The following is a 13,217-nucleotide window of genomic DNA, read 5'->3' on the forward strand; positions in this document are numbered from 1 at the left end:
GACCTCCTGTGGTACCCTTGTATTTGATAAATTTGTATTTTCTCACGTTCAGGGACCCTTGTATTTGATGAATTTGAAGTGCTGGTCAAAGGCAGATATTGTTGGGATATCAGAGATATGCTGTCACACAGATATAAGCAGTGCAGAATTTGAATTTGGGGAGTACAATGTGCACAGAAAAGATAGGAAAGGAGGAGCAGTTATGCTGTTAATTAAGAAAAACATAAAATCTAAGGAAGTGCAACAAGATGACATAGATGGACAGTGCAATGTTCAGTCAGTTTGGTGTGACATAATCACAGGGAAAGCAAAAATGAGAGTAGGAGTGTGTTATAGGCCTAATGACTCTGAGTACAACAAACAATTGTACAGAGAAATAAAATGGGCCAGTAAATCAGATTGTGTTATAATGGGGGATTTTAACTTCCCAGATATTGACTGGAACTTGTGGGCTGGTCATTCGCACACTAGCAAGACTTGTGTGGATTTATTGGATCACTGTTTTCTGCAGCAGCATGTTCGACAGGCAACCAGAGAGTGTAATACTTTTGATCTGGTTATCAGCAGTGATTATTCATGCATTAAAAATTTGCAGATAAAGGAAACACTTGGTGGCAGTGATCACAGTGTACTGATCTGGGGTTTACTTAAAGATATAATTACCATCAGGGGTAAAGGGAAGGGTTTTTGCTTTTGTAAAAGTGACTACAGTGGTCTCAGATAGTTTTTAAATTCTGTACAGTGGGACCAACTGATGACGTTACCAACATCAAATTCTAAGTGAGTAGCATTCAAGGAACTAATCGTGAAAGCTATTAGGCTTTTCATACCAATTAAGAAATATTGTTCAAGGTTTACGCCTAAACGGATGTCAGATGAACTAATGAGACGTGGCTGAAAAGAAAAATGCATGGGATGCATATAAATTATCAGGCGACATAGAAACCTATGACAGATATAAGCTAATCTGTAATCGAGTCACAAAAGAGGTTGGGCAAGCGAAGGCAGATTAAGAGAAATCTTTGGCAAAGGATGCTAAGAAAAACAGCAAGGACTTCTTTAGTTATATAAACTCTAGAAGGAAGGGGATGAATCAGACTTGTCCACCTGATATCGATGGTTCGACTGTGGATAATCCTGCTCAGATATCTGATAATCTGAATGAGTATTTTGCATCTCAATTCACACATGAGGAGTTATTAAGGGGTTGCCGGAAGTTTATCAAACTATAACAGGGTGTTTAATGATTTTGTAATAACTGAAAGCAAAGTGGAGGAGAAATTGTTGAAGTTAAACATAAGAAAGGCACCTGAGGTGGATGGGATCTATATCAAAGGAAACAGCAAAGGAACTAAGCAAACCCTTAACCATAATTATGAGGGCATCCTTGAACTCAGAGGAAATCCTCACACACTGGAGATGTGCAAATATATGACATGGGTGACATGAGCAACTACAGACCAGTTGGTTTAACTTCCGTTCCAGGGAAAATAATGGAGTCACTGGTTAAAGAAGCATTGCAGAATCATCTAGACAAGACTGAAGTAATGATTCAGACTCAGCATGGGTTTTTTTAAGAGAAAGTTTTGTCTGACAAATTTGATTGGATACTATGATGTGGTTACAAATGAACTGGATGCAAAAAATAATTTTGGTATCATACACTTGGATTTCAGGAAAGATTTTGACACTGTTGCACATGGAAGACTACCATACAAATCAGAGCAGTATGGTATTAAGGTTAAGTTGCTACAATTGAAAAAAGGGTGGTTGAGTTGGAGAAGAAAGAGAGGTAATCAATGGACGCTTCTCTTCCTGGATTAATGTTATTAGTGGAGTCTCCCAGGGTTCGGTGTTGGGCTCACTGTTGTTTTGTATATTTATCAATGATATTGATGAAGATATATCAGGCTTAATATCCAAGTTTGCAGAAGATACAAAGGTTGGCAGGGTTGTTAATAACAGTAATGATAGTATGCTACTGCAACAGGATCTGGAAAATTTTGAGATGGGCTGAGAAGTGGCAACTGAGGTTTAATATTCACAAATGCAAGATACTTCATATGGGTAAGCTGTATCCTCAGAGAAATGTACCAACTGTGTGGTACTACACTTAGGGTGGTAGAAAATGAAAAAGATTTGTGAGTAATTATGCAGTCAGATATGAAATTATCTAAGCAATGCAGACAGGCTGCCAGAGCAGATCATTGTCAACGATATACAGGAATTTTGTTAGTAGGGAAAACGAGGTGATTATCCCTTTGTATAAGCCAATGGTCAGGCCATGCCTTGAGTACTGTGTACAGGTCTGGAGGCTTCATTTTAGGAAGAATGTAGAGTTGCTTGAGCATGTACAGAGAAGAGCAACAAGATTGGTGAGGGGAACGAAGGGGTCCTCTTACCAAGAAAGGCTTAAATTCTGTAAATTGCAGTGTCTGGAGACTAGGCACCTATGAGGTGATCTGATTGAGGTGTATAAGGCCTTGAATGGATTGAGCACGCCGAATTCTGATGGGATTCTTTCATTTGCTCAGATTACAAACCTGAGGGGGCATAAATTCAAATTGCGGAAAGATAGTTGCAGAATAGATGTGTGGAAATTGTTTAATTGCTGGAACAAACTTCCATCTGTTGTTGTGGAATTTCATAGCTTAAATAAATTCAAGGAGAACTGGACAAACTTTTAGAGGGAACGGATGGATGTCTGAAATTTTTTTTTTTTTTTTTTTTTTGGCTGATACTACATAAACTCATACTCATATGCTTGTTTGCTTTCTTGCATCACATGCCTCCATTACTACTAGTACTACATTGAATTATTATCTTGTATTGATGATTTAAAGATTTATAAAAAGAATATTGATCTTACAGAGATTGGAGAACCAAATAATTATCAGAAGTTATGAAATTAGTCATTTGGGACTCTTATTTTCATTGAACAAACTGTGTAAACAGCACACTGAATAAAAATCTGTTGAATGTTAATAAACAGAATTTCAGCAAAAGCCTCTCAGTTACTTAAAAAGATATCTGATTTCCAAGATACTTGTTAAAACTGTTTACATAATGACAATAGTTCTAATTCTAGAGTTTTTCCAGGTCTGGAATCCTTATAGTTAATATCTCATTGCACAAACCAAGGATCTCAAATCCTTACTGCACATATTCAAAAAACAATAATCAGATACCTAGTTTAAAAATCAAATTTAGAATACCAAAGTAGCTCTTACAAAGAGTGGTGCAATTTCTTTGGTTTGCTTCCATTAATAATAGGAGAACAAGTTAATCCACTTAGTAGGATCTTCTATCCGTGATTAACTTTGAGTGTCCTCTGAGACCTTTGAAAAAGCATGAATTATGCATTCCCAAACCATTAGTACAAATCATCTTAAGTATGAATCGAAATTTTACTCCACATAATCAATCTGCCAGTTAAATTTCTAAAGTAATTAATATATAGGATAAATATTTAAGTAAGACTAAATGCAACTGGACATAATATTATATAACTATAAAAATAAACACTAATATTATATAGTTATAATTATCTATGTAATATCGGTGTAAAACCACCATAGACAACTCTTAAAAGAAAAACTATGATAGTAGTGTAAAGGGCATCATTTCAACTGTATCCAGTAGAAATTATGCCCTTTATACTACTATCGTAGTTTTTCCTTTAAGAGTTGTCTATAGTGTTTTTACACCGATAATTATAACTCTTAAAAATATTATGCCCAGTTGCATTAAGTCTTAAACATTATCACGTACACCTTTTGGCATCTCTCATATTGTGGGATTATCTTCACAACTGGGTTGTCATGCTTGCATTACCAGAGTGCCTGCCCACCCACCAATGAAAAGCCAATAAGCCTTGAAATGGTGGGTGGTGGTGCCCACAGAGAATAAGTTGGTTGGATGGTTGGGTTTTATTGGTGCATTAGCAACTAAGGCTATAATGCGCCAAAACCTGGTCATAAAAAAGTAAAACTTTCAGTGGCCTAATGAATTAGGTCACTGAGTCAAGGTATAAAAATAAGTATAAACTGTAAAAGACAAATATCAATAAACAAGTAACAATTTTTTAAATATCAGTAAAAAGGTTTACTGATTTCAAAAAGCTAAAAATAGCAGACACACGGTCATTGTCGGATAAAAACTGAGTGTATACGGCTCAGTCAGAGGGTTACAGAGAATAAGTAACAACAGTCTTCTCTATTAGTAAAGCATTACTTATTTGAAGTAGTGCAATACAACGCGTTATCGTTGTGAAGGATATGCACAATATGAGATACAGTTGAAATGATGTCCTTTATACTACTATCATAGTTTTTCCTTTAAGAGTTGTCTGTGGTTTTTTTTACACTGATATTATATAGATAGGATAAATATATATTTTGTAATTATTTATTTTATTTTTTAGGGTATCTCACTTGTATGCATTAACCGATTCCCAGAATTTATACAGCAGACTCTCGATTAACCGGTACACTTCAAGATTTAGAAAAAAAAGAAAAAAAAACCCCAGAAATCATAAAATTCAAGTAATAACTACAATAGGTATAAACAGATGTTTTGCAAGTCATAGGTAAATAAACGACAAGACTTATAAAGCCCAGTGGCATTATAAGTCGTCATTGGGAGATTAGTGTACCTAATTTTCTTGCAACCCCTGCTGTCTTCACATCCCCCCACTCAAAAAAAAAAAAAAAAGAGGCCAAATGTTTAGTTTGTTTTAGTGCATCACGTCGACTGTTGTGTTCCGTCGCACCAGAAAAGGACAAATTGTTTCAGTATTCGTATTAGGTATGTTGCAATTTTTTTTTTTATAGTAATTATTTATGTTTTTTTGTTTATAAATTGCAAAAATGATGGGCAAACGCAAGAGTTATGCTTTCAATTAAACAAAAACTTGAAATTATTCAAAAGTTTGATAACGTTGCATCTGTTAAATCTCTAAAGAACCATTATAATGTTGATGACCAGACCATATGCATCATTGTAAAAAATAAAGGGAAGCTATTAGATTTAAAATCAACGTCGTGAAAAATAAACGGAAGCATCGTATTGGACACGCAAGTAGTGTGTGGTAATTTTTTTTCCCCGTTTTTTATCTATTGCCATACTTTTTACATACATTGCTGGAACATTTTTCGATACAATAAGTCCCTGACTTATGTAGCTTCGGACTTACGTTACGTTATTTATATTTTTTTATATGACTGAAGATTTCAGTGCGGGGACACACATTTCACCATAATAAAGTAAAAAACCACAGAATTCCAGCTATTGGTATTATCAAAAATGCAATAAGATCGAGTTTACTACCAGTTTTTAATTATACGCACTAACAGAAAAGTCCAGTAACCCGGAAAGTGCAAATTGTTTTTATTGTTTTATGGTAGTGACCTCCAGAAAGGTGTTTTAGTAAAATGTGAGCTCGCGTGTAGTGATAATAGTGAGTTTTCGCCTTAACCCTGTGAAGTTCTTTACAGAAAATTTAATTTTGACTGTTATCACGGTGCCGACTAGCAGTACTAGTAAATCTATTCAAAAAAGAAAAGCGATCGAGTTGGATCAGAAAATTAAAATAATAAGGATGTATGAAAATGGCTAAACATTAAAAAGTATCGCGTGGAATTCAGATTGGCAATGGTGAACACAAAGGAGAAAGACAAAGCGGTGAAGTGATCGGCACCAATGAAGGTCAACTATAATAATAACCAAGGCTACGAAATACATATCAGTTTTTGCAGTTCAATAACATGCGTTTTTACTTCCTTTTATGTTTTCTTTTCTTATGTGCCACTCCGGCTACTTCACCGCTCTCCCCAGATAAAGTTGTTAATTGAACTAATTAAAAATATATAACTATTTTTCTTCATTCTTCTGAGGATATTATGTGTTTTTTTTATAATTTTGGCATATCAGGTATATAGTAGCAATATTTTATTAATCATTCCCGAGTTACGTAAAACAAATAAGTCCTGGAACATATCTCTTTCCTATGTCGGGGACTTACTGTATTTGGATTAACCGGGAATATTTTTTTACCATCTATCCCGGAAAATCGAGTCTACTGTACTTACCTATATGAGATTTTTTAAATAATTTTTTTAAATTTGTTACACCCCTCTACACCTGGTAGAATTTTACTGAGGCAGATAAAATAAATGATGCTATGCTAACACAATATAAGAAATATTTTTTAATGTTACTGATATCTTGATATAATTGGTGTTGTGGAGGTGGATAGTTGGAATAAATTTAAGGAGAGATTAGATAAAATATTAGAGGAGATGGAGAGACAATGTGGATATATTTTTTTTTGGCTGATATTTGATTCCTTTGATTACTTATACTAATTTCACATACCACCAGTATAAAAATCTACAGATTTCCAGAGGACTGGGGTTTAAGTTTAAAAATAAATGCTGTCAAAATGGGTAACTGACATTAACTTTTGTGTTATTTAGAATGTAATTAGAAAACAAAACAGAAGAGCTTGCTTCACTGAACTTCATTTCAACACATCCAGGCAAGCTTTGTCAATTTTAATTGCAAATAAGGTTCAAGTTTAAATTTGCTTTCTATATCTGAATCAGTCATTTCAATTTTAAATACTAAGGTCAATTAAAAACTATATGAAGATAAAACACTTAAAATAATATCTTAAAATAAAAAAGTGACAATTATTTTTTACTTAGTTATATTATTATTAAAATTTGAGAAAAGAAATGTGACATGATGTTTTAAATAATAAGCATGGTTGAAAATTCATTTGCACAAAGATGTGCTGAAAGGTAATAAAAATTTCAAAAACTTAGTAATGTATTAATAAAATGTGGATGTGCAAAGCCATTTCAATCAAATCAATTTTTCTATATTGACTTGGTTATTATCAATTATATATCATATTATTATATATCAAGTGATCTAAAGTAATTTGGCCAATCTGTCTAAAATTAATTTAATTTTGATCTTATATTGTTATTATAGATAAGTTATATTATTATTTACCTCACCATAGTAGTTTAGTAAAAGGTATAACATTAATATTGTAGAATACATATACATCTATTTATTTTATGTATATAAATGAATGAATACAAAAATAAAGATTTGTAATAAAAAAAGTAATAGTTTAGTAATCTAATATATAATCTCTCTTAAGTTACCAAGAATTACCTTCTTTAGCATCTTTAGATCCATCTATCATTTTAGTAGGTGTATTGGCACGACTACTACTTGCACTATTATCTGAGCCATTTTTCCTCTTTGGTTTCTAAAAATGCATAATTTGATCCATGAATAAATATATTATAAATATACAAAGTCAGACACAAGTGGATTTACATTTGTGGATAATAAAAATATATTTGAGGGGACCTATAATTACATAACCTTACATTATTCTTTTCCTAAATTAAAATATTAAAAAGGTAACAAGGTTGTGTTTTTTTTTTTTTTTTTAGAAAATATACATATAGTAAACATTTTAAAATCTGGCACCCTCAGGGATTGAGAGGATTTTAAAAATTTCCAAATTATAGACATTCAAATTATAAATGGTCAAGCAGATTTAAAGAGCACATTTTATTAACTATCAAGCATTAGCAACCAAAGTTATTTACATCAATAAAAACATTTAAATTAATTATCTTGTCTTTTCATCTGTATTAATGGATATTCTATTGGCATAAAGTCAGAACTGGGGTCCCCCCAAGGATGTTTCTGATTTTCATCCACGACATCCATGAAAGGATAGAAGGCATGTCAAAATTAGCATGACGTAAGAGTGGTAGAGTCGTTAATGATCAGTACCAAGCACCGCAGTCTATTCAAGTCATCCTACAGGATGACTTGAATAGACTGCAAGAATGGTCAGAAAAGTGGCAGCTATGTTTTAATGCAGCGAACTTGGAAAATAACAACCCCAAAATAAATTATACAATTGGTGTTAAAGTTCAATTTAATCCCAAGTGTAAATTATACACTTGGGATTAAATTAAAAACAGTAGAGGAAGAGAGGGATCTAGGAGTTATAATACAGGCAGATATAAGTTTCAGATCACATAAGTTTTCTGAGCAGTGTAATCAGGCAGCCAGGAAAGCCCATGGTGTCCTATCAATGGTTTATCGAACATTATCCTGTAGAGATAGGTAGGTCATAGTCACACTGTGTATGGCAATTGTAAGACCACATTTGAAATACAGCCACTCCCTGACTTATGTAAGGATTGCATTCCGCGGAACTCTATATAAGTCGAAATTTTACGTAAGTTGGAATTTCCCTAAATGCTTATGCAGCACTTGTAAATTTGATTGAATTTTATTGAAGCAAAAAAGAAATGTTCAACAAACATAAACAGAATCATTTATTCAATTTTTTTTTTTTTTATCTCATGCACAGGAAAAATTACAAAAATTTCAAAATTATAAAATTACAAAAAGAGAGAGAGGACAGGCATAACATCAGCAAGTTTTACCTTTCGAGCAACATGGCCAGAATTAACTCTCCAGCTGATAAGCACACCGCTTTGGAAGTTGAGATTTAGAATGAGTTTTTTCCAACACATCACAAAATTTCTCTGCAGCTACAGAATTGGCATTGGCAACTTCATGGCATACTTTAATGTTTTAGAAACCAGCAAATTGCTTGAACCTATTAAACCACCTGTTGCTTGCCACAAACTTGGCTTGGGGTTCACTGTACTTATCCTTAATATCATCATAAATACTTCTTGCTTTTGCTTGAATGGCCATTGGACTCTTGAGGCACTTGCTCCTTAATCTGATTTTCCATCCATATCCATATTATTAATAACTTTTCCATCTTCGATATAGCACCTGAATGCTGTTTTGTGATCACTGTTGATCTTAAATGCATTGATCCTTTAACACAGTGGTTTTAGACTATTTTTTAATAACAGTACCCCTAAGTAATTTATTTTATTTTGTGGCACCCCCACTCAATTTTCTGCCTGTTAGATACATAAATATTATATATATATATATATATATAAAATATTTTTAAAAAAAAAATGTTATATGATAGTTATGTCACTCTTCTTCTGTCAGTCATGACAGAAGAAGAAGAGTTCCAAGATACTGGTCCCATCTAAATTGTGGACTATGCAGCAGAGGAATGGCAAGCCGGCTGATTATCTGCCTTAAACCCGATGGACCTCAGTCACTGTCAGATAAAACATTCTTGCTACCTCATCCGGGGTAACCGACACAGCTGTGAAGAAAGCTATATGGTCAGCCAAAACTCAAATGTATCTCTCTCGCACAGCACTAAACGTAAGATCACTTTACAAGCCCGGGAAAATAAAATTGGTATAAGAAGAATTGAAAAAGATCAAATGGGATATCGTAGGAATGTCAGAGACACATTGGACAGAAGAAGGAACACAGGATATGACAGAAGGAAGAATATTTTACTCAGGGAGAAAAGACAACAAACATAGAGAAGGAGTTGCTTTCATAGTAAAGAAATATCTATTAAATTCAATAATAGAAATTCACCCACACAGCACAAGAATGATAACTTTAAGAATAAAAGGTAAAGAAAAAGGAATCTTCATAAAAATAATCCAGATTTACACCAGACTCCTCACATATCATGACACACAGACAATTTCCTTCTATTCAGACCTATAAGAAACCATAGATAACACAAACGAAAAAGTTATTTTAATAATAATGGGAGACTTTAATGCAAAAGTTGGAGGCTTTTCGACAGACTTTAGCGACGTATTAGGAAAATTCAGGATAGGAAATAGAAATGAGAGAGGAGAAGAACTCTTGAACTTCTGCAAAGAAAACAAATTATTCATCACCAACACACTGTTCTACCACAGATCTCAACATAAGTATACATGGACATCACCAGACGGAAATATAAAAAAACTGCATCGACTACATTTTAATAAAGAAAAACTGAAAATCATCCATTCAAAATGTTAAAACTCTTAGAAGCACAGATCTTGACACCAACCATGAACTGCTAACAGCAACAATTAAATGGAAATTTAAAAATACGAAGCCAAAGAACAATAGAGAAATGTTAAATATATCACGATTTGAAGAAGACAAAATAAATAAAATTTATGGGAAAACACTACAAGAAAAATTAAAAGATATAAACTATTCATCATCTGTGGATTACAGCAGAAATTTTAGACGTATGGACGGAAAAAAGACAAATGAAAAACCTCCTAAACAAAGAAAAGTCAAGAAAAAAGGGAAAAATATAAAAACAAAATAGACAACCTATGTAAAGCTGCTAAAAGGAAATAAAAGCCATTTTCAAAAAGGGACACTCCACAGAAGATTAAAGGAAACCACCATTACCCCATTTTTTAAAAAGGGTGCAAAAGACACCTGCCTCATTTCGACCCATACACAAAGCCAACCCCCTAAGCGAGATCATTGAGAACTTCCTTTACTCTCAGCTCTGCTGCTTCATGAAAAACAAATTCAGCCACATTCATCATGGCTTCCTTATGGGCAGATCAACAGTGACCAACCTACTCTCCATAGAACATGACATCAAACATAGCCTTGATAATAACAATCAGATAGACATTATATATCTGGACCTACAAAAAAGCCTTTGACACACAAGTTGCTTTGCCTCAAATTAAAGCACATAGGTTTATCAAGTAATGCCTTATCACTTATGTCTAACTTCTTTGACAACAGGAAAAGCAGATTCTTTTTGAAGGAAGTTACTCCTCCACTTTCCATATACAAAGGGGAGTCCCACAGGGTTCTCCTCTGGGGCCACTACTTTTTGCTATATATATTAATGACATACAAGATTGTATGCAACATGTTAACATCAAAGTGCTCTCATACGCAGATGACTTGAAAATATACAAAACCATCAAAACAACACAAGACTGTGAATCACTGGAAAATGGACTAGGCACTATCACCTGATGGATTACAAACAATGGCCTAACACTAAACTTAAACAAATGCTGCGCCATGTCTGTCGCAGACTATCACAAAAAACACAAGATTAATTATGCCTATAAAACTAATAACCATGAGCTATTGAGAATACAAGAGGTTTCAGATTTGGGAGTATGGTTTTCTGACAAGGAAAACTTCAACACACACATGTAAATAAAACTACAGCGAAGGCCTCCAAATCCCTTGGACTGACTGAAAGAATCTGCTTCGACTTTACCAACATACAGCTCATAAAAACAGCTTGCATAATCAACCCAATTCTAGAATATGCCTCACAAATCTGGAATCCTCATACCAAAATTCTTAAAAAACAACTGGACCATATTCAGAAATCCATAGTCAGATTCCTAGTGTACAAATCCAGGTTGGAAATTAACACAAAATCCTACAATGAATGGTGCATTCACTTCGGGATGGTACCACTCTACCAAAGAAGGGCTGAGGCAGACTGCAAATTCCTAATGCATCTCGTGGCTGGAAAGTTGGATGGCCCAGAGCTGCTCTACCTCATCAATTTCAGCTGTCCTCCAAGAGCATTGAGAAGGCATAATATGCTGGTACAAGAGCTTTTCAGAACTGATCAACTTAGATTTCATTCTGCAAAATTGCTAAATCAATCCAACATTGATATTCTAGATGAAGACAACAATATCAAAAAAGAGTTGCAAAGGTTTTATAATCAAGTAACTAGAAAATGAAAATAAATGATTAACTCAATAATAATAAAAAGAATAAGAATAAAATAATAAAAATAGGTATATTTTAGCTGTAAAGTTTTCAATAAACAAAGATAATAAATAACAAATAATAATAAGAAATAAATAAAATAAAAGAAAAAAAAAAAAACTGGATAACTATAAGAATAATAACACAAATCAATCAATGTAACTACTCATTGTGAACAAACAAGAAAAGATAACAACAAAAATGCTTAGAATTACAAATTTCTCTGTCACCCCAGCTTTGCTCAAATGCAAATCGCTTGTATCGTAAGATATTCATTGTATATGTAGTAAATTGACCTTGTATATTTGACATTGTATACTGACTGTAAATAGAATTATTACTGTATTGCTACTGTCATATTCCTCCTCTGTAAGGCTTCAGCTGTTTTGGAGTGAAAAAAAAAAAAAAAAAAAATGGTTGGAAGATAAAGCAAAGCTGTGTGAATAAACACCACGACTCTAAAACAAACTTACCGGGTTATAAAGGAACTCTTTAAACATACATCCCGAAAACACTGATGATGAAAAATAAAAACAATATAAAAACAGAAAACACACAAGAAATTTAAAAAATATGGAATGAATATTACCAAACCCTGTTTGGTAATATTCTTTCCATATTCTTTCCATATAATATTCTTTCAAAGGGAAAGAAAAAACACTCTTGTCTTAGATAATAGAAGAGATAAAGCACACTTGATAGCAAAAGAAGAAGTTCAGAAAGCAATTAGCCAAATTAAGAATGACAATGCACCTGGAAATGATGGAATCCATGCAGAACTGTGGAAATTCGGAGGCGATGCAATGTTAAAACACCTTGCACAATTCTTTAATCTAATTTTATTTAGAGGTGATATACCAGAAGACTGGAAAAGTGGAGTAAGTATAGAATTATGTCAGAATTATAGACCCATTACCCTTTTAAGCCATATATATATAAAATATTTATAAGGATCTTACAAAATAGGATACTTAAAATATGTGAAGAAACAATAGGGGAAGAACAAGCATGATTTAGAAAAGACAGATCAACACAACTGACCAAATATTCAATTCACACTAAACATCATTGCAGAAAAATATTGGAATAAGAAGAAACCTCTATCTGTGCTTCATCGATTTCAAGCAGGCATTTGACCCTGTAAATAGAGAAAATTTAATGAAGCAACTACAAAAAATCCCACTTGATCAAGAATTAATCATGTTTGTAAACAATTTCTACAAAAATACAAGAGCAATAGTAAAATTCAACCTTAAAACAGAGAAATTTGAAATAGAGAAAGGAGTCATACAGGGATGCCCTTTATTTCCATATCTATTTAATATCTACTTAGAAGAACTAATGAAATCAACTGAAGAAAAAGGAGGCACAATAATAAATGGAAAAAAATATAAACCACATAAAATATGCAGATGATATTGTGATTTTAACAGAAACCAAAGAACAATTAAAAGAAATATTAACAAACATTGATAAAGCAAGCAACAATTATGAAATCAATAATT

General features: G+C 33.1%; 1 protein-coding gene across 1 annotated transcript in view; it reads right to left on the reverse strand.

Moving 5' to 3' along the window:
• Positions 1 to 13,217, reverse strand: part of TfIIFalpha (transcription factor IIFalpha) — a 175,224-nt gene that overhangs the window by 39,627 nt on the left and 122,380 nt on the right. The window contains exon 10 of the mRNA XM_090386086.1: positions 7,189 to 7,285. Within this exon, the coding sequence (XP_090242212.1) occupies positions 7,189 to 7,285 (97 nt within the window). The remainder of the gene's footprint in view (positions 1 to 7,188; positions 7,286 to 13,217) is intronic.

Source organism: Mastigoproctus giganteus, chromosome 12 (genome assembly GCF_048544385.1).
Source record: "Mastigoproctus giganteus isolate SK-2022 chromosome 12, ASM4854438v1, whole genome shotgun sequence".
Taxonomy (NCBI): Eukaryota; Metazoa; Arthropoda; class Arachnida; order Uropygi; family Thelyphonidae; genus Mastigoproctus; species Mastigoproctus giganteus.